Raw genomic sequence first — 24,074 nt, 5'->3', positions numbered from 1 at the left:
AAAGTAGGACAAAAAAAATTTGATATGCACTTCTTAAACGCTTTTTTACTTCTGACATTAGTTTTCTTAATGGTTGGGCGTGGCGGGTTGTTAGGACTAGGGTGCAATTGATTAGGCGTAATTAAGCAATAAGGCCCGAGGGGGTTTGGTAATAGGCTGTCAGCCAAATCTGCATTCCAGTGTTCAACCACCAGTTTATAATGGCCAATATAACCACAGCTTAAGGGCTGTCCTTAAAGTGGATACTTTCTGTGATTTATGGCCGCTTCATCTTACTCTCCAGAGTTAGACGAACTTGTGGGATACATTGTTATGTTCTTGCGCCAATGCTAACTAGCATTAGCGCAATGACTGGAAGTCTTTATGCAGAGATAACCATAGATTCTTCCAGTTTTGCGCTAACAGTTAGTTAGCAATTGCCGCTAACTAGCAAAATGCAGAGACATAAAAATTGGTATCCACGATTTCATCTTATACTCTGGGGAAGTAAATAAAAAGGTCTCATTTGCCAAAATGCCGGGAAATAGCCTTTAAGGCGTCAACATCCCTAGTGTCTGGCTGGTGAACCGAAACGAGTGTCTGCTCGCATACTCCTCTTAAAAAGACCTTTCGCTTGAAAAACGATTAGCAATAGTACTGTTCTGTTTCCATCTTGGAGTGCCGTAGCCCATATTACCACTGCTTCAACAAAATGTATCAAGCTTAACTCAAGATAACTTTCATTCATTTCGAGGAGACTTATCGCGCAATTCTACATCTAATTAAGGATGATTGGTGCTCGCATTTTCTCAAGTAAAAAACGTGATGTTGCTTCAAACACAAAAATTGAGAAAAGAGACCTCAGCTTATCCCCGCCGTCCCCCTCCACCCCCCCCCTCCCACCCGCCTCGCCCCCAAAGAAGGAGAGGATTGAACAGAAAGAGGAAGGAAAGACCACCCCCCGACCCCCCCCTCACCACCCACCCCACCTCCCCCACCCACCACCCCCCCTCCCCACGCCCCCCTCGAACCCCTCCCCCCCCTGACCCCCCCACCCTCATCCAGCCTATCCCACCACACCTCCCCCCTAACCCCCGCCGCACCCCCCAGAACACCCCCCTCGCACCCCCCCACCCCCCGCCCCCTACCCTACTTGGGTACCAACATACAGCTTTGCCTTGGACATGTTGGTTGTTGTTGTTGCTGCAGGAACAGCTGAAAAACCCTGCCCGAAGACCAAAACATAATGAACTGTGGTTCAAAATAATTGCCAAAATGTTCCAAACTGTTTCGGATGGTAAGGCATGCGGACGCCTTTATTGATCGACACGAAGCAGAGTTCCTGGATACAGCCTATAACCGTGGTATATAGCCATAAACCACAAGTCCCCGAGGTATAAACTGGTTACCAACATAAATAGAACAGTAAACAAGTATTTTTTTTGCGTTCATACCTGTGGTATATTGTCTGATTATACACACGACTGAAATTGCTGTTTCAGCCAAATCACAGCCAGGAATCAAACTACCAGGTTTAAAATGGTGTGTAGATAGCCTCACCCTCAGGCATGGTGCGAGCTGAGACGAAGGCCCCGCCATACTGCAGCGTGAGGGGATTTTGTGGGGTGGTTGCAGCGCCAACACATCGATCTGGTACGAGGTGAAGTGTCGGAGGCGGAGATGACCGCGGACTCCTTTGGAAGAACACAGTCAGCTGGATCTTAGTGCTCTCCCACCACCATCCTTCATCGTCGTCTGGGCCGCGGGTGGCGTAACCTTCCGGCAGGTGGGAGGCTTTTTGTCACGACGAAGGCTGCGTCTCATTTAGCTACGCCCATGGGCTGAGCGGCGCTGTCTGGTTGATCTGGGGGGAATAATCAATCAACAAATTGTATTTGATTTAGTGTTAAAACACATCATACTGTTAAGGTTACCGCTACTGAGCCAGAGTGCTGATGAGACTTAGTGCAAGGTAACTTCTGAATGTTTACCGCCAGGGGGAGCATGGGACTTTGATTAGCATTGGAAGGGATTCAAAATTCTGATCTTTTTGCCACTAATTGGTCTTCTGACCAATCAGATCAGATATTTTGCCACTAATTGGTCTTCTGACAATCAGATCAGATATTTAGCCAATAATTGGGCAAAAGATAACAGAATTGTTTTTGCCTGTGTAAATGCAGCATTACGTTTTTAAGATAACAGGATAAAGACAGAGCTGATCTAAAACTCCTATTGGGGATTTGTGTGTAAATGTTATGTATATATATTTGTTTGTACCCTAACTACCAAAATGAATGTCCCAATTAGGACAATAAACTACATTGATTAATTACTGACTGTCTGTTTTGGCTGGCGCGCTAGCTAGCTAGCTGATTGGTGGCTGGCTGGCTGGGCTGGCTAGCTGGCTGACGTAAGCTGTCATACATACTTGAGCAGGAAGACCTCATTGTGGATGTAGTTCTCAAAGGTCTTGCGGTACTCTGAGTCCTCAGCCTCCTTCTTCAGTTGTTTCTCTGTTTTGGACAGCACAACAGCGGCCACCCTGACCCTCATCCTCAGTCTGGTTCCAACTTAGCCTCTTCGTCACTGTCGGACCTGGGTGGGCACCCGCGAAGGCAGCTTCATACCTAAACAGAGAGAGAGGGAGAGAGAGTTTAAAGACAGAGAGAGATAGACACCTGCGATGGCAGATGATACCTGAACGGGAGAGAGGGAGCGCGGAGAGAGAAAGGGAGACAGAGTTAGATAGGACACCAGCGATGGCAGCTTCATACCTGGAGGAAGAGAGGGAGGAGTTTACCCCTTTAGTTAACACCCAGTGGCGTTTTGTAATGGAGGGTATACGTAGGTTTACCCACTCTACTTTTCAGTTGCGGGCATTGGCGTAATACTCACTTCTTATTCCCACTGATGCGTGTATCAAAGTAGTGTAATGGAGGTATATGCGTAATCAATTAATAAGGCTGATGGAACAGATCATAATGTTTACCTTTAAAATGGTTAATATTATTTCTTCACATTTAGGCGCGAGCCAATGTACACATCGGTAGCCTAAGCATTAATGTTCCAAAATCTATGTTCCAGTTTTTCGGGAAACACAGTTCTAAAATGAGCACAGCACATGCGAGCAGTTTCATGCCAGAGATGGGAATATCCATTACAAAATGTTAGGAAAGGGGGAGATCTAAAGATACCAACAACTATCATGGGTTGCTAGTAGAGGTCGACGATTAATCGGAATGGCCGATTTAAATTAGGGCCGATTTCAAGTTTGCATAACACTCGGTAATCTGCATTTTTGGACACCGATTGTGGCCGATTACATTGCACTTCACGAGGAGACTGCGTGGCAGGCTTGACTACTTGTTCGCAAGTGCGAGCAAGTAAGCCAAGGTAAGTTGCTAGCTAGCATTTAAACTTACTCTATAAAAAACAATCAACTTAACATAATCTTAATACATAGTGTAACTATTACTACTTGGCTATCGATGGTTTGTTGAAATTATTTAAATTTTTAAGTTGATGGTTTTTTGCATATAATCGATGCGTGTGCCTATTAATTTCTTCATCGAATTACAAGCCTACTTTCGCCAACGGGTGATGATTTAACAAGCGCATTCGCGAAAAAAGCAATGTTGTTGCACAATGGTACCATAAGACCATAACCCTTTCTATTATATTGCCCCAACATAAACGACCTTTTCTTTAAAATCAATACAACCAGTATATATTTTTTTAAACCTGCATATTTATGTAATATTGCCTGCTAACAAATGAATTTTCTTCTTTAACATAGAAAATTGTGTCACTTCTCTTGCAAGCATTCAGGGTATATGCAGCAGTTAGTGGGGCTCGTCGCTCTTGCGAACTGTGTGTGAGACCATTTCTTCCTAATCAATAGGACTAATTAATTGCCCGAATTTTAACATAATTATAAGACAATACATGAATAGTTGTCAAATGTTAACACCTAATATTAAGAGACTTAATGGGATGCCACCGTTAGATTAAATACGGAACGGTCTGTATTTCACTGAAAGAATAAACGTTTTGTTTTCGAAATGATAGTTTCGGATTTGACCATATTAAGATGACCTAAGGCTTGAATATTTCTGTGTGCTTTATTATGTTATACAGGTCTAAGATGATTGAAATTTGATAAAGAGCAGTCTGAGCTGGTGATAGGCAGCAGCAGGTCTCGTAAGCCTCATTCAAACAGCACTTTCGTGCGCGTTGCCAGCGGCTCTTCGCTGCAGGTGCTTCAAGTGCATTGAGCTGTTTATGACTTCAAGCCTCTTAACTCCTGAGATTAGGCTGGATGTAAACCGATGTGTAAAGGCTAGCTAGTTAGCGGAGAGGTGCGCGTTAATAGCATTTACCATCGGTGACAGTCACTCGCTCTGACCGTTGAATAGTTAAGTTTTACCCTTGGCTCTGCAAGGCTGTGGCTATTCTGAGGAGCGATAGGAACGACTGCTTCGAGGTGGCTGTGTCGGATGTGTTCCTGCGTTCGAGCCCAGGTAGGGGCAGAGAGGGACGGAAGCCATACTGTTACACTGGCAATACTATAGTGCCTATAAGAACATCTCAATAGTCAAAGGTATATGAAATACAATTTATAGAGAGAACAATTCCTTATAATAACTACAACCTAAAAACTTCTTACTGGAATATTGAAGACATGTTAAAAGGAACCACCAGCTTCATATGTTTCTCATGTCTGAGCAAGGAATTAAACGTTAGCTTTTTTTACTTGGCACATATTGCACTTTACTTCTTTCTCAAAACTTTAGTTTTTTGCATTATTAAACCAAATTGAACATGTTTCATTATTTATTTTGAGGCTAATTGTTTTTATTATGTACTTATAGTTTAAATAAAAGTGTTCATTCAGTAGTTGTAATTGACATTATTACAAAAAAAAAATAAATAATAATAATAATAATAAATTAAAAAATGTGGCTGATTAATTGATATCGGCTTTTTGTTTCCTCTCAATAATCCTCCTGATGGTCCTCCTGATGTGTGTTAAGCATCGTTATAAACTTAGAACATACAATGCTGTTGTTTCTCTATTAAGAGAGAGCGCAAAAATAACTGAAATAAATTGAAACAAATCTGAAACCTGTGAATTTCTGACTCAATTGACAGCCTCATTTATCAGTTCCAATTGTAGGTCTACTATCAGCCTACTTGCACAGTACATCTTGGGTAGGCCTGACTGTGAAAGACCATATAGGATTTATCATTATAGATTATTCACAATTTATGTCACTGTTTCTCATAGAATTTTTCACACGGGTGCCTTTCCTTGCCGGGTGAGCCATACCAATTTTTGCAATATATGGATTTGTGCCATTTACTTTGAACTAGACTGTATTTACAGCACCTTGAAGATCAAAACGAGAATTGCATGTAGCACCCGTGCACATTTGTTCATATTCTTTGCTAGTTAGTGATATATTAGCCCAGTTATAGATACTTTCTAGTCAACAACGGGGGAGTGTTGCTTCCTACAACAGCACAACGTGTACATTTCTAGCCTTCTTTGAAAAGTGAGTCAGGTAAAGAGCTTATTTAAATGTCTTAAAGGGGCCGTGTTGTATTTTGAGACAGGCTTGATATAGACTAAGTAGCCAATATCAGAGCGAAGGGTAGCACAATTTGACTGATTCTCTGTAATAATGGTATGGGAATAATAAAGTTTTATTTTGAAAGTGGTTTTGCCTCAAACACCACAACATTTTCACCTCCATTTTCAGTGAAGGACAAGTGGATAAACAGGTTAATGTCAAGCCCTGCATATTTTCTTCACAAAGTCTCATGGAATGTGGTCCTTGTGCCGGTTGCAACGCCAGGGCCGTGGGTTCGATCCCACGGTGGACCAGTACAAAAAAAACAGTACAAAAACAAAGTATGAAAATGTATGCACTCACTACTGTAAGTCATTCTTAGTTTGTCTACAGTAGGAGCAAATGTGTGATGTGAAATGTAGTCGTACATTTCACATCACACATTTGCTCCTACTGTAGAAAACTGTACTTAAAGCGGGTACAGCTCAGTGTTCACAGTAAAACAACCACCAGAACTTTCACAATTGTTCAGTTTGCGCTCAGGCAGATCACGGAAATTGTTCGTCAGTACATGCTGAAAACACAATAGAGGGAACATTGGTCAAGATAACGACTCATCCTGTTCAGTAAACTGTCCTCAGTGTCTCATCTGTGTGATAAAAACAACCTCCATGACCCCTCCAGACTAGTGTCTAGACTGTTTGGCTGAGTGCAGGGAGTAGAAGAGGACGTTAAAGTGGAGCTCGTCTGTGTGACACAGATGAGTGCTGAAGAGGCCAAATCAGGTAGAAAATTATTCCAAACCACCTCTGAACTCCACAACCCACACACACACACACAACACCACACACACAACACACCACCACACACAAAACACACACACACACACACACAACACACCACACACACCACACACACCAACCACACACACCCCAACACACACACACAAACACACACACACACACAACCATCTCGGCGCAGTCCAAAGAATAGAATAATAAGTCGGGAAATATATTTGTATTATATCGTATTTTGTAAATGCTCCCTTGTGAAATTACCTTGGTCTCAATGGGACTCCCTGTTATAATACATGTAAATACATAGGGCTGTGAATTGCCAGCGACCTCACGATACGATATTATCACCATACTTCGGTGCCGAGAGGATATTGCGATTCGCACGATTCATATGTACTGCGATTCGATCCTGCCATTTTATTTGCGATCGGATGTTCCAAACATATTGCGCACCAAGTCTGCTGCAGAGGAGAAGAGAGAGCTATGAGAAATGAGTTTTTATCAGTCATGGAAATAAAAGGGCTGAAAACATGAGGCTCACCATTAAAAAGAACATGGGCTGCTCTACTTGTTGGCGGAGCCTTTGCAGAGTTGATAAGAACAATCCAAGTATTGTGGGTGTTTCTGTAGGCGGTCTTCAGCACAGGATTTCTATCTACGCGAATATGTCTTGCTCTACATACCAACCCTGAGAAATCCTCCATTTTAGACACAATTACAAAGTACGGCAAGTTTTCAGGATATAAGATACAATTGAACAAATCCACTGTTTGCCCTCTCAATCTTACACTCAACGGCTCAGTTAAGACACTCTGCCCGTTCCAATGTAAGACACAGGGTTTCAATACCTTGGGATCTTTGTAACACCAGATATGAATGGCCTTTTAAGGAATATCTCCTCTTCCTGGTATCAAATCAAGAATGATCTCGAACCTGGATCCCCTCCAATCAGCTTAGTGGGAAGAATCCGAATTATCTGTATGAACATCCTCCCTAGATTGAACTAATTCAGATCTTCCATGTTATCTCCCAGTTTATTTTGTCAAAACAACCAACCAAAGCATCACCAATATGGTGGAATAAAAAAAAACGGTTCAAGTACTCCACTCTATCGAAACCTGAATCTAAGGGTGGTCTTGCCCTTCCTGCCTTCATTTGTACTACTGGTCTGCCCAAATCCACAACATGTTAACATGGATCACAAAACAGACGAAGAGATCAATGTGGATTCAGATAGAGGCCCAAATCCTGTGGTTTCATTGCCCCTAAACTTAGTTATGAAGTAAAGGTATTTCCTACAGTCCTTCCATGCTAGTTGGGTGCTGTAAATGACAAAGGTTTTGGCTATGTTGCCCACTTCACTAAAGATATTAATGAATATAATTAAGTTTAGGGGCAATGAACCACAGGATTTGGGCCTCTATCTGAATCCACATTGAGTCTTGTCTGTTTGTRAKCCATGTTAACATGTTGTGGATTTGGGCAGACCAGTAGTACAAATGAAGGCAGGGAAGGGCAAGACCACCCTTAGATTCAGGTTTCGATAGAGTGGAGTACTTGAACCCAGTTTTTTTATTGCCCCATATACATTTGGTGATGCTTTGGTTGGTTGTTTTGACAAAATAAACTGGGAGATAACATGGAAGTATCTGAAATAGTTCAATCTAGGGAGGATGTTCATACAGATAACATTGATTCTTCCCACTAAGCTGATTGGGAGGGAGATCCAGGTTCGGAGATCATTCTTGATTTGATCCAGGAAAAGAGGAGATAATTTTCCTTAAAAAGGCCATTCATATCTGGTGTTACAAAGATCCCAAGGTATTGAAACCCCTGTGTCTTACATTGGAACGGGCAGAGTGTCTTAACTGAGCCGTTGAGTGTAAGATTGAGAGGGCAAACAGTGGATTTGTTCAAMTGTATCTTATATCCTGAAAACTTGCCGTACTTTGTAATTGTGTCTAAAATGGGAGGGATTTCTCAGGGTTGGATATGTAGAGCAAGACATMATTCGCGTAGATAGAAATCCTGTGCTGAAGACCGCCTACAGAAACACCCACAATACTTGGATTGTTCCTTATCAACTCTGCCAAAGGCTCCGCCCCCAACAAGTAGAGCAGCCATGTTCTTTTTAAATGGTGAGCCATCATGTTTTCAGCCCTTTTATTTCCATGACTGATYAAAACTCATTTTCTCATAGCTCTCTCTTGTCCCTCTGCAGCAGACWTGGTGCGCAATATGTTTGGAACATCCGATCGCAAATAAAATGGCAGGATCGAATCGCAGTACATATAGAATCGTGCGAATCGCAATATCCTCTCGGCACCGAAGTATGGTGATAATATCGTATCGTGAGGTCGCTGGCAATTCACAGCCCTATGTATTTAACATGTATTATAACAGGGAGTCCCATTGAGACCAAGGTATATTTCACAAGGGAGCATTTACAAAATACGATATAATACAAATATATTTCCCGACTTATTATTCTATTCTTTTGGACTGCTGCCAGAGATGTCTGTGTGTGTGTGTGTGTGTGTGTGTGTGTGTGTGTGTGTGTGTGTGTGTGTGTGTGTGTGTGTGTGTGTGTGGTGTGTGTGTGGTGTGTGATTCAGTAGGTGGGTTGGAATAAATTTCTTACCTGATTTGGCCTTGCACTAACAAGTGGCAGCCACTCACTCTGTGTCACACAGACAAGCTCCACTTTAACGTCCTCTTCTACTCCCATGCACTCAGCCAAACAGTCTAGACAACACTAGTCTGGAGGGGATCATGTGAGGGTTGTTTTATATCAACCAGATGAGACACTGAGGACAGTTACTGACAGGATGGAGTCTTGACCAATGTTCCCTCTATTTGTTTTTCAGCACTGAGCAAATTTCCTGTCTGCTGAGCGCAAACTTGAACATTGTGAAAGTTCTGGTGGTTGTTTTACTGTGAACACTGAGGCTGTACCCGCTTTAAGTTACAGTTTGTCTACAGTAGGAGCAAATGTGTGATGTGAAATGTAGACCTACATTTCACATCACACATTTGCTCCTACTGTAGACAAACTAAGAATGACTTACAGTAGTGAGTGCATACATTTTCATACTTTGTTTTTGTACTGTTTTTTTGTACTGGTCCACCGTGGGAATCGAACCCACGGCCCTGGCGTTGCAAGCGCCACACGGGACCACATTCCATGAGACTTTGTGAAGAAAATATGCAGGGCTTGACATTAACCTGTTTATCCACTTGTCCTTCACTGAAAATGGAGGTGAAAATGTTGTGGTGTTTGAGGCAAGAAACCACTTTACAAAATAAAACTTTATTATTCCCATACCATTATTACAGAGAATCAGTCAAATTGTGCTACCCTCTGCCTATTGGCTACTTAGCTTATTCAAGCCTGTCTCAAAATACAACACGGCCCCTTTAAGACATTTAAAAATAAGCTCTTTACCTGACTCACTTTTCAAAGAAGGCTAGAAATGTACACGTTGTGCTGTTGTAGGAAGCAACCACTCCCCCGTTGTTGACTAGAAAGTATCTATAACTGGGCTAATAATTCACTAACTAGCAAAGAATATGAACAAATGTGCACGGGTGGCTACATGCAATTCTCGTTTTGATCTCAAAAGAAGTGCATCTACTCAGGTGCTGTAAATACAGTCTAGTTCAAAGTAAATGGCACAAATCCATATATTGCAAAAATTGGTATGGCTCACCCGGCAAAGGAAAGGCACCCTGTGTGAAAAATTCTATGAGAAACAGTGACATAAATTGTGAATAATCTATAATGATAAATCCTATATTGGTCTTTCACAGTCAGGCCTACCCAAGATGTACTGTGCAAGTAGGCTGATAGTAGAACCTACAATTGGAACTGATAAATGAGGCTGTCAATTGAGTCAGAAATTCACAGGTTTCAGATTTGTTTCAATTTATTTCAGTTATTTTTTTGCGCTCTCTCTTAATAGAGAAACAACAGCATTGTATGTTCTAAGTTTATAACGATGCTTAAACAACATCAGGAGGACCATCAGGAGGATTATTGGAGGAACAAAAAAAGCCGATATCAATTAATCAGCCACATTTTTTAAATGTATTATTATTTATTATTATTTTTTATTTTTATTTTTTATTTGTAATAATGTCAATTACAACAATACTGAATGAACACTTTTATTTTAACTTAATATAATACATCAATAAAATCAATTTAGCCTCAAATAAATAATGAAACATGTTCAATTTGGTTTAAATAATGCAAAAACTAAGTTTTGGAAAAGAAAGTAAAAGTGCAATATGTGCCAAGTAAAAAAGCTAACGTTTAAATTCCTTGCTCAGAACATGAGAACATATGAAAGCTGGTGGTTCCTTTTAACATGTCTTCAATATTCCCAGGTAAGAAGTTTTAGGTTGTAGTTATTATAGGAATTGTTCTCTCTATACCATTTGTATTTCATATACCTTTGACTATTGGATGTTCTTATAGGCACTATAGTATTGCCAGTGTAACAGTATAGCTTCCGTCCCTCTCCTCGCCCCTACCTGGGCTCGAACCAGGAACACATCGACAACAGCCACCCTCGAAGCATCGTTACCCATCGCTCCACAAAAGCCACAGCCCTTGCAGAGCAAGGGGAAACAACTACTTCAAGGTCTCAGAGCGAGTGACGTCACCGATGGAAATGCTATTAGCGCGCACCCCGCTAACTAGCTAGCCATTACACATCGGTTACACCAGCCTAATCTCAGGAGTTAATAGGCTTGAAGTCATAAACAGCTCAATGCTTGAAGCACAGCGAAGAGCTGCTGGCAAACGCACGAAAGTGCTGTTTGAATGAATGCTTACGAGCCTGCTGCTGCCTATCACCGCTCAGACTGCTCTTATCAAATGTCAAATCATAGACCTGATTATAACATAATAGCACACAGAAATACAAGCCTTAGGTCATTAATATGGTCAAATCCGGAAACTATCATTTCGAAAACAAAACGTTTATTCTTTCAGTGAAATACAGAACCGTTCCGTATTTAATCTAACGGGTGGCATCCCTAAGTCTAAATATTGGTGTTACATTGCACAACCTTCAATGTTATGTCATAATTTATGTAAAATTCGGGCAAATTAATTAGTCTTTGTTAGGAAGAAATGGTCTTCACACAGTTCGCAACGAGCCAAGCGGCCCAAACTGCTGCATATACCCTGAATGCTTGCAAGAGAAGTGACACAATTTTCCTAGTTAAAAGAAATTCATGTTAGCAGGCAATATTAACTAAATATGCAGGTTTAAAAATATATACTTGTGTATTGATTTTAAAGAAAGGCGTTGATGTTTATGGTTAGGTACACATTGGTGCAACAACATTGCTTTTTTCGCGAATGCGCTTGTTAAATCATCACCCGTTTGGCGAAGTAGGCTGTAATTCGATGAGAAATTAATAGGCACCGCATCGATTATATGCAACGCAGGACAAGCTAGATAAATTAGTAATATCATCAACCATGTGTAGTTAACTAGTGATTATGTTAAGATTGATTGTTTTTTATAGAGTAAGTTTAATGCTAGCTAGCAACTTACCTTGGCTTCTTGCTGCACTTGCGTAACAAGTAGTCAGCCTGCCACGCAGTCTCCTCGTGGAGTGCAATGTAATCGGCCACAATCGGTGTCCAAAAATGCAGATTACCGAGTGTTATGCAAACTTGAAATCGGCCCTAATTTAAATCGGCCATTCCGATTAATCGGTCGACCTCTACTAGCAACCCATGATAGTTGTTGTATCTTTAGATCTCCCCCTTTCCTACATTTGTAATGGATATTCCCATCTCTGGCATGAAACTGCTCGCATGTGCTGTGCTCATTTTAGAACTGTGTTTCCCGCAAAAACTGGAACATAGATTTTGGAACATTAATGCTTAGGCCTACCGATGTGTACATTGCTGCGCCTAAAATGTGAAGAAATAATATTTAACATTTTAAGGTAAACATTATGATCTGTTCCATCAGCCTTATTAATTGATACGGCATATACCTCCATTACACTACTTTGATACAGCATCAGTGGGGAATAAGAAGTGAGTATACGCAATGCCCACTGAAAAATAAGTGGGTAAACCTACGTATACCCTCCATTACACGCCACTGGTGTTAACTAAAGGGGTAAACTCCCTCCCTCTCTTCCTCCAGGTATGAAGCTGCCATCGCTGGTGTCTATCTAACTCTGTCTCCCTTTCTCTCTCGCGCTCCCTCTCTCCGTTCAGGTATCAATCTGCCATCGCAGGTGTCTATCTCTCTCTGTCTTTAACTCTCTCTCCCTCTCTCTCTGTTTAGGTATGAAGCTGCCTTCGCGGGTGCCCACCCAGGTCGACAGTGACGAAGAGGCTAAGTGGAACCAGACTGAGGATGAGGGTCAGGGTGGCCGCTGTTGTGCCTGTCCCAAAACAGAGAAACAACTGAAGAAGGAGGCTGAGGACTCAGAGTACCGCAAGACCTTTGAGAACTACATCCACAATGAGGTCTTCCTGCTCAAGTATGTATGACAGCTACGTCAGCCAGCTAGCCAGCCAGCCAGCCAGCCAGCCAATCAGCTAGCTAGCTAGCCAGCCAAAACAGACAGTCAGTCAATTAATCAATGTATTTATTGTCCTAATTGGGACATTCATTTTGTAGTTAGGGTACAAAACAAATATATATACATAACATTTACACACAAATCCCCAAATAGGAGTTTTAGATCAGCTCTGTCTTTATCCTGTTATTTAAAACCTAATGCTGCATTTACACAGGCAAAACAATTCTTATCTTTTGCCCAATTATTGGCTAAATATCTGATCTGATTGGTCAGAAGACCAATTAGTGGCAAAATATCTGATCTGATTGGTCAGAAGACCAATTAGTGGCAAAAAGATCAGAATTTGAATCCCTTCCATGCTAATCAAAGTCCCAGTGCTCCCCCTGGCGGTAAACATTCAGAAGTTACCTGCACTAAGTCTCATCAGCACTCTGCTCAGTAGCGGTAACCTTAACAGTATGATGTGTTTAACACTAAATCAATACAATTTGATTGATTGATTATCCCCCAGATCAACCAGACAGCGCCGCTCAGCCATGGGCGTAGCTAATGAGACGCAGCCTTCGTTCGTGACAAAGCCTCCCACCCTGCCGGAAGGTTACGCCACCCGCGGCCCAGACGACGATGAGGATGGTGTGGAGAGCACTAAGATCCAGCTGACTGTGTTCTCCAAGGAGTCCGCGGTCATCTCCGGCCTCCGACACTTCACCTCGTACCAGATCGATGTGTTGGCCTGCAACCACCCCACAAACCCCTCACGCTGCAGTATGGCGGCCTTCGTCTCAGCTCGCACCATGCCTGAGGGTGAGGCTATCTACACACCATTTTAAACCTGGTAGTTTGATTCCTGGCTGCTGATTGGCTGAAACAGCATTTCAGTCGTGTGTATATCAGACAATATACCACAGGTATGACGCAAAAAAAATACTTGTTTACTGTTCTATTTATGTTGGTAACCAGTTTATACCTCGGGGACTTGTGGTTTATGGCTAATATACCACGGTTATAGGCTGTATCCAGGAACTCTGCTTCGTGTCGATCATAAAGGCGTYCGCATGCTTACCATCCGAAACAGTTTGGAACATTTGTGCATGTATTTTGACCACAGTTCATTATGTTTTGGTMTTCGGCAAGGGTTTTTCAGCTGTTCCTGCACAACAACAACAACAACATGTCTCAAGGCAAGCTGATGTTGGTAGCCCAAGTAGGGATTCTTCAATTAAGTGTTTGTTGTTATTTAATGAGAGACAAAACATTCACATGTTTTTACTTGAGAAATACTGCACCAATCATCTTAATTAGATGTAGAATTGCGCGAATAAGGTCTCCTCGAAATGAATGACAGTTATCTTGAGTTAGCTTAGATACATTTTTTGAAGCAGTGTATATGGGCTACGGCATCTCAAGATGGACAAACAGTACTATTGCTATCGTTTTTCAAGCGAAGGTCTTTTAAGAGAGTATGCGAGCACACTCGTTCGGTTCACCAGCCAAACCTAGGGATGTTGACGCCTTAAAGGGCTACTTCCGGATTTTGGCAATGAGACCTTTTATTTACTTCCCCAGAGTAAGATGAACTCGTGGATACCATTTTTATGTCTCTGCATTTGCTAGTTAGCGCAATTGCTAACTAACGTTAGCGCAATGACTGGAAGTCTATGGGTATCTGCTAGCATAGACTTCCAGTCATTGCGCTAATGCTAGTTAGCATTGGCACAGAGACATAACAATGGTATCCACAAGTTCRTCTAACTCTGGAGAAGTAGATGAACGGCCATAATCACGAAGTATCCCTTTAAGGACAGCCCTTAGCTGTGGTATATTGGCCATTATAAACTGGGTGGTTTGAACACTGAATGCAGATTGGCTGACAGCCATATACCACACCCCCTCGGGCCTTATTGCTTAATTACGCTACACTTGCACACAGTCTACACCGCACACCCACCACTTAAGAAAACAATGTCAGAAGTAAAAAAGCAGTTTAAGAAGTGCATATCAATTTTTTTTGTCTACTTTTACACAGTATTTATAGATCTGAGATGTTGAGGTTTGTGGTATTGGGATAGAGTGAAGAGGCTATTTTAACACCTCGTGTGTCCTGCTAACAGCCAAAGAGGCCCTTTTTAAACCTTGTGTATCCTGTCAACAGAGGCCAATTTTAAACCTTTTGTATCCTGTCAACAGAGGCCAATTTTAAACCTTGTGTATCCTGTCAACAGCCAGAGGCCATCTTAAACCCTTTTGTATCCTGTCAACAGAGGCCATCTTAAACYCTTTTGTATCCTGTCAACAGAGGCCATCTTAAACCCTTTTGTATCCTGTCAAGAGGCCATCTTAAAACCTTTTGTATCCTGTCAACAGATGCCATCTTAAAACATTTTGTATCCTGTCAACAGATGCCATCTTAAAACATTTTGTATCCTGTCAACAGAGGCCATTTTAAAACCTTTTGTATCCTGTCAACAGAGGCCATTTTAAAACCTTGTGTATCCTGTCAACAGAGGCCATTTTAAAACCTTGTGTATCCTGCCAACAGACAAAGCAGATGACATCGTGGGCCCCATCAGCTATGATGTGTCTGAGTACTCTGTTCACATCAAATGGCTGGAGCCTAAAGCTCCCAATGGAATGATCATCCTGTACGAAGTCAACTACAAGAGACTGGGAGACGCAGAGGTGAGCAGACAAACACACAGGCATGAAAACACTCACAGGCATGAAAACAAACACACACTTAAAATACTGGACATATGCTGTGCCCACAGTCTCACTTAGTATAATTCAGATACGTTGAACACAAGTCTCTCTGCTCTCATTTCTAAAATAGGACCGTTAATGTAACAATAGCCATGTTGCATCAGCACTCTGTTTTAGTTACCATGGCAACATCACACTGGGTACAGCTGATATTACTGATGTTGAAAACAACATAACTCCAGTGGTGGTCAAACAAACATGTTTTTCTCAAATCAGGTCTCTTTTTTTTATTTTTTATTGTTGGCTTTTAATGCAGTGATTTTAAAAACACATCTCTGATTGGCTTAGACGGTCTACTCTATTAGCTCAATGTGTTCCTAGTGTAATATTGTGTTTCCTACTTTCATTCGTTCACATTTCATTTATATATAATGGGCTTATTCAATTCTTCTCTCCCCCCTCCAACTCCTCTCCTCCTAAAAAAAATATATAAATAAATTAAACATCTCGTGTGTGTGTGTGTGTGTGTGTGTGTGTGTGTGTTCGTTCTAGGAGTTGCACCACTGTGTGTCCAGGAAGATGTACCAGCAGTCGGAGGGCAGCAGGCTGAGAGTGGTGCACCCTGGGAACTACACAGTGAGGATCCGAGCCACGTCGCTGGCAGGAAACGGCTCCTGGACCGACCCCACACACTTCTACGTACAGGACCTCCGTAAGAGACACACACGCCACAGACAGCTTGACCAATCAGTGAAATCAATCCAATATCATTTTAATATATAGAGCTTTTTTACGTTAGCAATAGCCTGGCCTAAAACTCCACGGCAACGTGTTTTTTAGGCGTGGACCCATCCAACCTATTGATTATCATTGGTCCAGTCATCTTCATGGTTCTACTGATACTGGTGGCAGCGGGAGGATTCGTCWTGTTCAGGAAGAAGTAAGTCTTATGGCTTCTCCGCAATCTGTCATCAGCCAACTGTGTGTGAAAGAAGCTGGTGTGTCGTCTCGGCTGTTCACCAAGGACACAGCTTCTCTCCTGATACACCAGCAGTAACTATAGGCTTTTGTTCCAGCCCAGCAATAAGACAAAATGGCTCAACTACTAGKGGTCTAGATGTGTATATTGTTTCACTACCAGGCTCTAAATTGTACTTACTTTATTATGATTTACTTTTACAGTCAGACGATACGTTGAGGGGGARAAAATAATAATTCTACATTCAATTTAAAAAGAAATAGTTTTAGCGTTCATAATTACAGTTTAAAAGGTGGTTATAAATGAAGACTTTGATTTGGTTTAATCAGGTGTGTTTACAGCGAGGCTAGTCATTGGTCGCTCTCTGTTATTATAATAATGTTACTCCTAGTGTGTGTACACTGTAACTTCTGATACCTGGATTAACTTTAGGATTATTATGGTATTGATTTGGTATCTCTCTGTGTTGTTACTTGTTATATAATCATGATATATTATTAATTATAAACTGGGTGGTTTGAGCCCTGAATGCTCATTGGTTGAAAGCCGTGGTATATCAGACCATATACCACGGGTATGATAAAACATTTTGTTTTATTTTCTAATTATGTTGGTAACCAGTTTTTATAATAATAATAAGGCACCTCAGGGATTTGTGGTATATGGACTACATACCACGGCTAAGAGGTGTGTCCAGGCATGCCACGTGGCATCGTGCGTAAGAACAGCCCTTCGACGTGCTATACACAGTGCAGTCGGAAAGTATCCAGACCCTTTCACATTCTGTTATGTTACTGCCTTATTCTAAAATATATTTTYTTGTAATAATTCTCATCAATGTACACACAGTACCCCATAATGACAAAGTAAAAACAGGTTTTTAATTTATTTTGCAAATGTATTAAATATAAAAACAGAAATACCTTATTCACGTAAGTATTCAGATCCTTTGCTATGAGACTCGCAAATTTGAGCTCAGGTGCATCCTGTTTCCATTGATCATCCTTGAGATGTTTCTACAACTTGATTGGAGTCCACCTGTGRTAAATTMAATTGATTGGACATGATTTRGAAAGGCACACACCTGTCTATATAARGTCCCACAGTTGACRGTGCATGTCAGAGCAAAAACCAAGCCATGAGGTYRAAGGAATTGTCCGTAGWGCTCCGAGAGGATTGTGTCRAKGCACAGATCTGGGGAAGGGTARCAAAAAATGTATGCAGCATTGAAGGTACCGAAGAACACAGTGGYCTCCATCATTCTTAAATGGAAGAAGTTTGGAACCACCAAGACTCTTCATAGAGCTGGCCRCCCGGRCAAACTKAGCAGTCGGGGGAGAAGGGCCTTGGTCAGGGAGGTGACCAAAAWCCCGATGKTCACTCTGACAGAGCTCTAGAGTCCATCTGTGGAGATGGGAGAACCTTCCAGAAGGACAATCATCTCTGCAGCACTCCACCAATCAGGCCTTTCTGGTAGAGTGGCCAGACGGAAGCCACTCCTCAGTAAAAGGCACATGACAGCCCGCTTGGAGTTTACCAAAAGGCACCTGAAGGACTCTGAGACCACGAGAAACAAGATTGTCTTGTCTGATGAAACTAATATTGAAATCTTTGGCCTGAATGTCAAGCGTTATGTCTGGAGGAAACCAGGCACCGCTCATCACCTGGCGATACTATCCCTTCGGTGAAGGGGGGATGTATAGCGGCAGGGACTGGGAGACTATCAGGATCGAGGGAAAGATGAACGGAGCAAAGTATGTTGATGAAAGTTGCTCCAAGTTGATGAAAACCTGCTCCTAGCGCTCAGGACCTCAGACTGGGCAAATGTTTACCAGAATCCAACAGGACAACGACCTAAGCACACAACCAAGACAACGAAGGAGTGACTTCAGGACAAGTCTCTGAATGTCCTTGAGTGGTCAGCCAGAGCCCGGACTGAATCCGATCAAACATCTCTGAAGAGACCTGAAAATAGCTGTGCAGTGACGCTCCCCATCCAACCTGACAGAGCTTGAGAGGATCTGCAGAGAAGAATGGAGAAACTCCCCAAATACAGTTGTGCCAAGCTTGTAGCGTCAAGCCAAGACTCGAGGCTATAATCGCTGCCAAAGGTGCTTCAACAAAGTACTGACTAGGGGGGGGGGGTTTGTACATCTGCAAAAAAAAAATAATAATACTGTTTTGCTATGTCATTATGGGGTATTGTGATGTCATTATGGGGTATTGTGTGTAGATTGAGAACTTGTTTTTTTTTATTGAATTTTTTAAATTATGCTGTAACGTAGCAATGTGGAAAAAGGGAAGGGGTCTGATTACTGTCCAAATGCAGTGTACCACACCTCCTCATGCCTTATTGCTTAACTCTACCTCCTTGTTTTTCCCACCAAGGCAAACCCAGGGCCCCTCTGGACCCCTCTACACCTCCTCTAACCCAGAGTACCTCAGTGCTGCTGACAGTAAGGACACCTTATTAACTGACTTCTATATTCTCAGCTGACCTTTGGGGAATACACCTGTATAAAAAGCATAGCTGACTGTATTTTGATGTTGAAACTAGTATGCCATGTAAGTAGACAATCACTGACACATACTAGCTGGCTATGAGATTTAGAGAAATACAATACTTGATCGTTTGTGGATTATAGCGTCAAGGGGCCTCATTTATCTAAAGTGCGTGCCCGCAATAAAAGTAAGCCTTACTTGCGACCTGTTTTTTCCCTCCAAAGGTTGTTATTTATCAAATGTTGAACTTGACGGGAGAGTTTGCGTACCTCCCATGTACATCTCAGACCATGCATACGCCCAACTTCTAGTGGTTGAGCAACTGTATTGCAAGCTAATATTGTTATTTTTGGAGGAAATGAAGGTGTTTGTTTATTAAAATAATGCTGATAAAAACATTGAAACGTAAAAGGCCTAATGATAAAACAGATGCATTTGCTGTTGGTAAGAAGATTGCATAGTCGCCTAATATATTTCTTTCACTTTTTATTATATGGGCCTGAATCATAATCATATTGCGGAGCATGTCTGTCCGTTTCTGACATGACTGGTTTATTTTGCTACACACCATATATTAGGCTACTATTTATCCGTCACTCATTCAATAGCCAATGGTGCTCATCAGTAAATAGACCGGTAGCCTATGACAGTATGGGTAGGCTACAGTATTGCGCTGCGATAGGAGTGTGACGTAATAGCGTATTTAAACTGAGCCTATACCAAGGCAGGAGATAGAAACACAATCATGTATTGATAAACAAAATATTGAACGATTCCCATTTTGCGTAGAAGTGTGTGCTGTCGGCAGCATCTACCGTTGACATTTTTCAATAGACCATCCATCTTGCAGAATGCGCGGCACTCACTTATAGGCAGCATGCAATTTTTTGTTTTTAAACTTCCTGAACAGGAATTTTCCTCATGGCTAACTACCAGGAAGTTGGAAAAGACAGGCTGAGTGGGCGGGGAGCTTATATTCATGAGCTCAGCTTGACTGACAGCTCTTTGAAACGTCAAGAAACTTGGAATGCGTTTAGCAGTATTGCTGTAAAATCATCTCAAATCAAAGCAAAAAAGCAAATTTGGTGATACACAAAGCAACTGAACATTGAAATTGCATCAATGATATACAATGCATTCAGAAAGTATTCAGACCCCTTCCCCTTTTCCACATTTTATTACGTTACGGCCTTATTCTAAAATGGATTTAATAAAACATTTCCCTCAGAAATCTACACGCAATACCCCATAATGACAAAGTGAATACAGGTTTGTAGTTTGGAACCACCAAGACCCTTCCTAGAGCTGGCTGCCTGTCCAAACTGAGCAATCAGGGAGGTGACCAAGAACCCAATGGTCACTCTGACAGAGCTCCAGAGTTCTTCAGTGGAGATGGGAGAACCTTCCAGAAGGACAACCATCTCTGCAGCACTCCACCAATCAGGCCTTTATGGTAGAGTGGCCAGACTCCTCAGTAAAATGCACCTGACAGCCCTCTTGGAGTTTGCCAAAAAGCACCTAAAGACTCTCAGACCATGAGAAACAAGATTCTCTGGTCTGATGAAACCAAGATTGAACTCTTTGGCCTGATGCCAAACGTCACATCTGGAGGAAACCTGGCGCCATCACTACAGTGAAGCATCATTCTGTGGGGATGTTTTTCAGCGGCAGGGACTGGGAGAATGGTCAGGTTCGTGGGAAAGATGAACGGAGCAAAGTACAGAGTGATCCTTGATGAAAACCTGCTCCAGAGCACTCAGGACCGCAGACTGGGACGAAGGTTCACCTTCCAACACGACAACGACCCTAACCGCACAGCCAAGACAACGCAGAAGTGGCTTTGGGACAAGTCTCTGAATGTCCTTGAGTGGACATCTCAGCCAGAGCCCGGTCTTGAACTCGATCAAACATCTCTGGAGAAACCTGAAAATAGCTATGTAGCAACGCTCCCCATCCAACCTGACAGAGCTTGAGAGGATCTGTAGAGAAGAATGGGAGAATCTACCCAAATACAGGTGTGCCAAGCTTGTAGCGTCATACCCAAGAAGACTCGATGCTGTAATCGCTGCCAAAGGTGCTTCAACAAAGTACTGACTAAAGGGTCTGAATACTTGTAAATGTGATATTTCTGTTTTTTTATGATTATGGGGTATTGTGTGTAGATTGATGGCGAGAAAAACTAATTAATCCATTTTAGAATAAGGCTGTAACGTAACAAAATGTGGAAAAAGTGAAGGGGTCTGAATAMTTTCCGAAGGCAYTATATATATTTTTTTATACATCTCCCATTTAGCATGTCTCTTGTGATGCGGTTCACCGCAGCACTGACTTATGTGTTGACTTGACAACTGCGTCTGAGTTTTGAACGACTATCTCTTCCCTTTTGTTCCATTCTGACTGAAGACCTAGCTAGCCGGTAACTAGCTAACACCAGACACAGATGAAGACCGAGCTATCCAGTAACTAGCTAACACCAGACACAGATGAAGACCTAGCTAGCCAGTAACTAGCTAACACCAGACACAGATGAAGACCTAGCTAGCCATGGATAGAGGAGAGGGACACAGGGTGGATAGAGGAGAGGGATACAGGGTGGATAGAGGAGAGGGATACAGGGTGGATAGAGGAGAGGGACACAGGGTGGATAGAGGATGGAGGGACACAGGGTGGCTAGAGGAGAGGGATACAGGGTGGATAGAGGAGAGGGATACAGGGTGGAGAGGGATACAGGATGGAGATGGATACAGGGTGGATAGAGGAGAGGGATACAGGGTGGATAGAGGAGAGGGATCAGGGTGGATAGAGGAGAGGGATACAGGGTGGAGATGGATACAGGATGGAGATGGATACAGGGTGATAGAGGAGAGGGATACAGGGTGGAGAGGGATACAGGATGGAGAAGGATACAGGGTGGATAGAGGAAGGGATACAGGGTGGAGAGGGATACAGGGTGGAGATGGATACAGGGTGGATAGAGGAGAGGGATACAGGGTGGAGATGGATACAGGATGGAGATGGATACAGGGTGGATAGAGGAGAGGGAATACAGGGTAGAGATGGATACAGGGTGGATAGAGGGAGAGGGATACAGGGTGGAGAGGGATACAGGGTAAGAGAGGGATACAGGATGGAGATGGATACAGGGTGGATAGAGGAGAGGGATACAGGGTGGATAGAGGAGAGGGTACAGGATGGATAGAGCAGAGGGATACAGGATGGAGATGGATACAGGGTGGATAGAGGAGAGGGATACAGGGTGGATAGAGGAGAGGGATACAGGATGGAGATGGATACAGGGTGGGGAGGATACAGGGTGGGAGAGAGAGAGGCATACAGGGTGGAGATGGATACAGGATGGAGATGGATACAGGGTGGATAGAAGAGAGGGATACAGGGTGGAGATGGATACAGGGTGGATAGAGGAGAGGGATACAGGGTGGAGAGGGATACAGGGTGGAGATGGATACAGGATAGAGATGGATACAGGGTGGATAGAAGAGAGGATACAGGGTGGAGATGGATACAGGGTGGATAGAGGAGGGATACAGGGTGGGATGGATACAGGATGGAGAGGATACAGGGTGGATAGAGGAGAGCGATACAGGGTGGATAGAGCCGCTGCCTGCAGGGGAGGCAGCTCTACCCCTAGACTAGCCCCCAGGACAGGGATCAATAATGTGTGTGTGTGTGTGTGTGTGTGTTGTACCTCAGAGTCGGGGCGGAGGCAACGCAGGTAGCTCTTCAGGTCGCCATGGGTCATCAGCTCCATGACAACTAGAGTGGGCTGGCCCTTAGAGACCACACCCCATCAGACGCACCTGAGAAGGAAACATTTCGTTTCCGTCGCTTGCTTTGATTCGTGCACCTCGGTAGCTACCAACACTTTAAACAAAGACGTCTTGTGATCATCATGGTATGTGGTCTCACCTTCATTAGCTGATAAATGACTCAAATGTGAATGTAAAGTGGCATCACCTTCTATAGACACTGTAGGTCTTAACACTGTAGCGGCAAGTAAGCCCTTCTGATGTAGTCTTACACTGTAGCGGCAAGTAACGCCCTTCATGTATGTAGGTCTTACACTGTAGCGGCAAGTAACGCCCTTCATGATGTAGGTCTTACACGGTAGCGGCAAAGTACGCCCTTCATGATGTAGGTCTTACACTGTAGCGGCAAGTAACGCCTTCATGATGTAGGTCTTACACTGTAGCGGCAAGTAACGCCCTTCATGATGTAGTCTTACACTGTAGCGGCAAGTAAAGCCCTTCATGATGTAGGTCTTACACTGTAGCAGCAAGTAAAGCCCTTCGTGATGTAGGTCTTACACTGTAGCGGCAAGTACGCCTTCATGATGTAGGTCTTACACTGTAGCGGCAAGTAACGCCCTTCATGATGTAGGTCTTACACTGTAGCGGCAAGTAACGCCCTTCATGATGTAGGTTTACATCATGTAGCGGCAAGTAAAGCCCTTCATGATGTAGGTCTTACACTGTAGCGGCAAGTAACGCCCTTCATGATGTAGGTCTTACACTGTAAGCGGCAAGTAACGCCCTTCATGATGTAGGTCTTACACTGTAGCGGCAAGTAACGCCCTTCATGATGTAGGTCTTACACTGTAGCCGGCAAGTAAAGCCCTTCATGATGTAGGTTACACTGTAGCGGCAAGTAACGCCCTTCATGATGTAAGGTCTTAACCTGTAGCGGCAAGTAACGCCCTTCATGATGTAGGTCTTACACTGTAGCAGCAAGTAAGCCCTTCATGATGTAGGTCTTACACTGTAGCGGCAAGTAACGCCTTCATGATGTAGTCTTACACTCTCTCTCTCGTCGCATCCTCTCCCTCTCCAAAATCCTGCAGGTCCTTCTCCTCCATCCGTGCCGCCCTCCATCGCCGACCAATCCTCGTCTCTCTCACACATGCTCTTCTCTGTCGCCTCCTCGATTCTGCTCGGGCTCTCGGCCATCGCTCCATCTCGGCTC

The 24,074-nt window shown here is 43.0% G+C and overlaps 1 protein-coding gene across 1 annotated transcript in view; it reads left to right on the top strand.

The window, feature by feature from the left end:
- Positions 1-24,074, top strand: part of LOC111956472 (insulin receptor) — a 57,391-nt gene that overhangs the window by 14,144 nt on the left and 19,173 nt on the right. The window contains exons 6-11 of the mRNA XM_070436594.1: positions 12,673-12,871; positions 13,425-13,717; positions 15,453-15,592; positions 16,166-16,325; positions 16,454-16,553; positions 18,981-19,048. Coding sequence (XP_070292695.1) covers positions 12,673-12,871; positions 13,425-13,717; positions 15,453-15,592; positions 16,166-16,325; positions 16,454-16,553; positions 18,981-19,048 — 960 coding nt within the window. The remainder of the gene's footprint in view (positions 1-12,672; positions 12,872-13,424; positions 13,718-15,452; positions 15,593-16,165; positions 16,326-16,453; positions 16,554-18,980; positions 19,049-24,074) is intronic.

The sequence above is a fragment of the Salvelinus sp. IW2-2015 genome, linkage group LG32 (assembly GCF_002910315.2).
Source record: "Salvelinus sp. IW2-2015 linkage group LG32, ASM291031v2, whole genome shotgun sequence".
Lineage (NCBI taxonomy): Eukaryota > Metazoa > Chordata > Actinopteri > Salmoniformes > Salmonidae > Salvelinus > Salvelinus sp. IW2-2015.
Note: the sequence above shows the minus strand (reverse complement) of the source record. Positions and strands in the feature narration are given on the sequence as shown.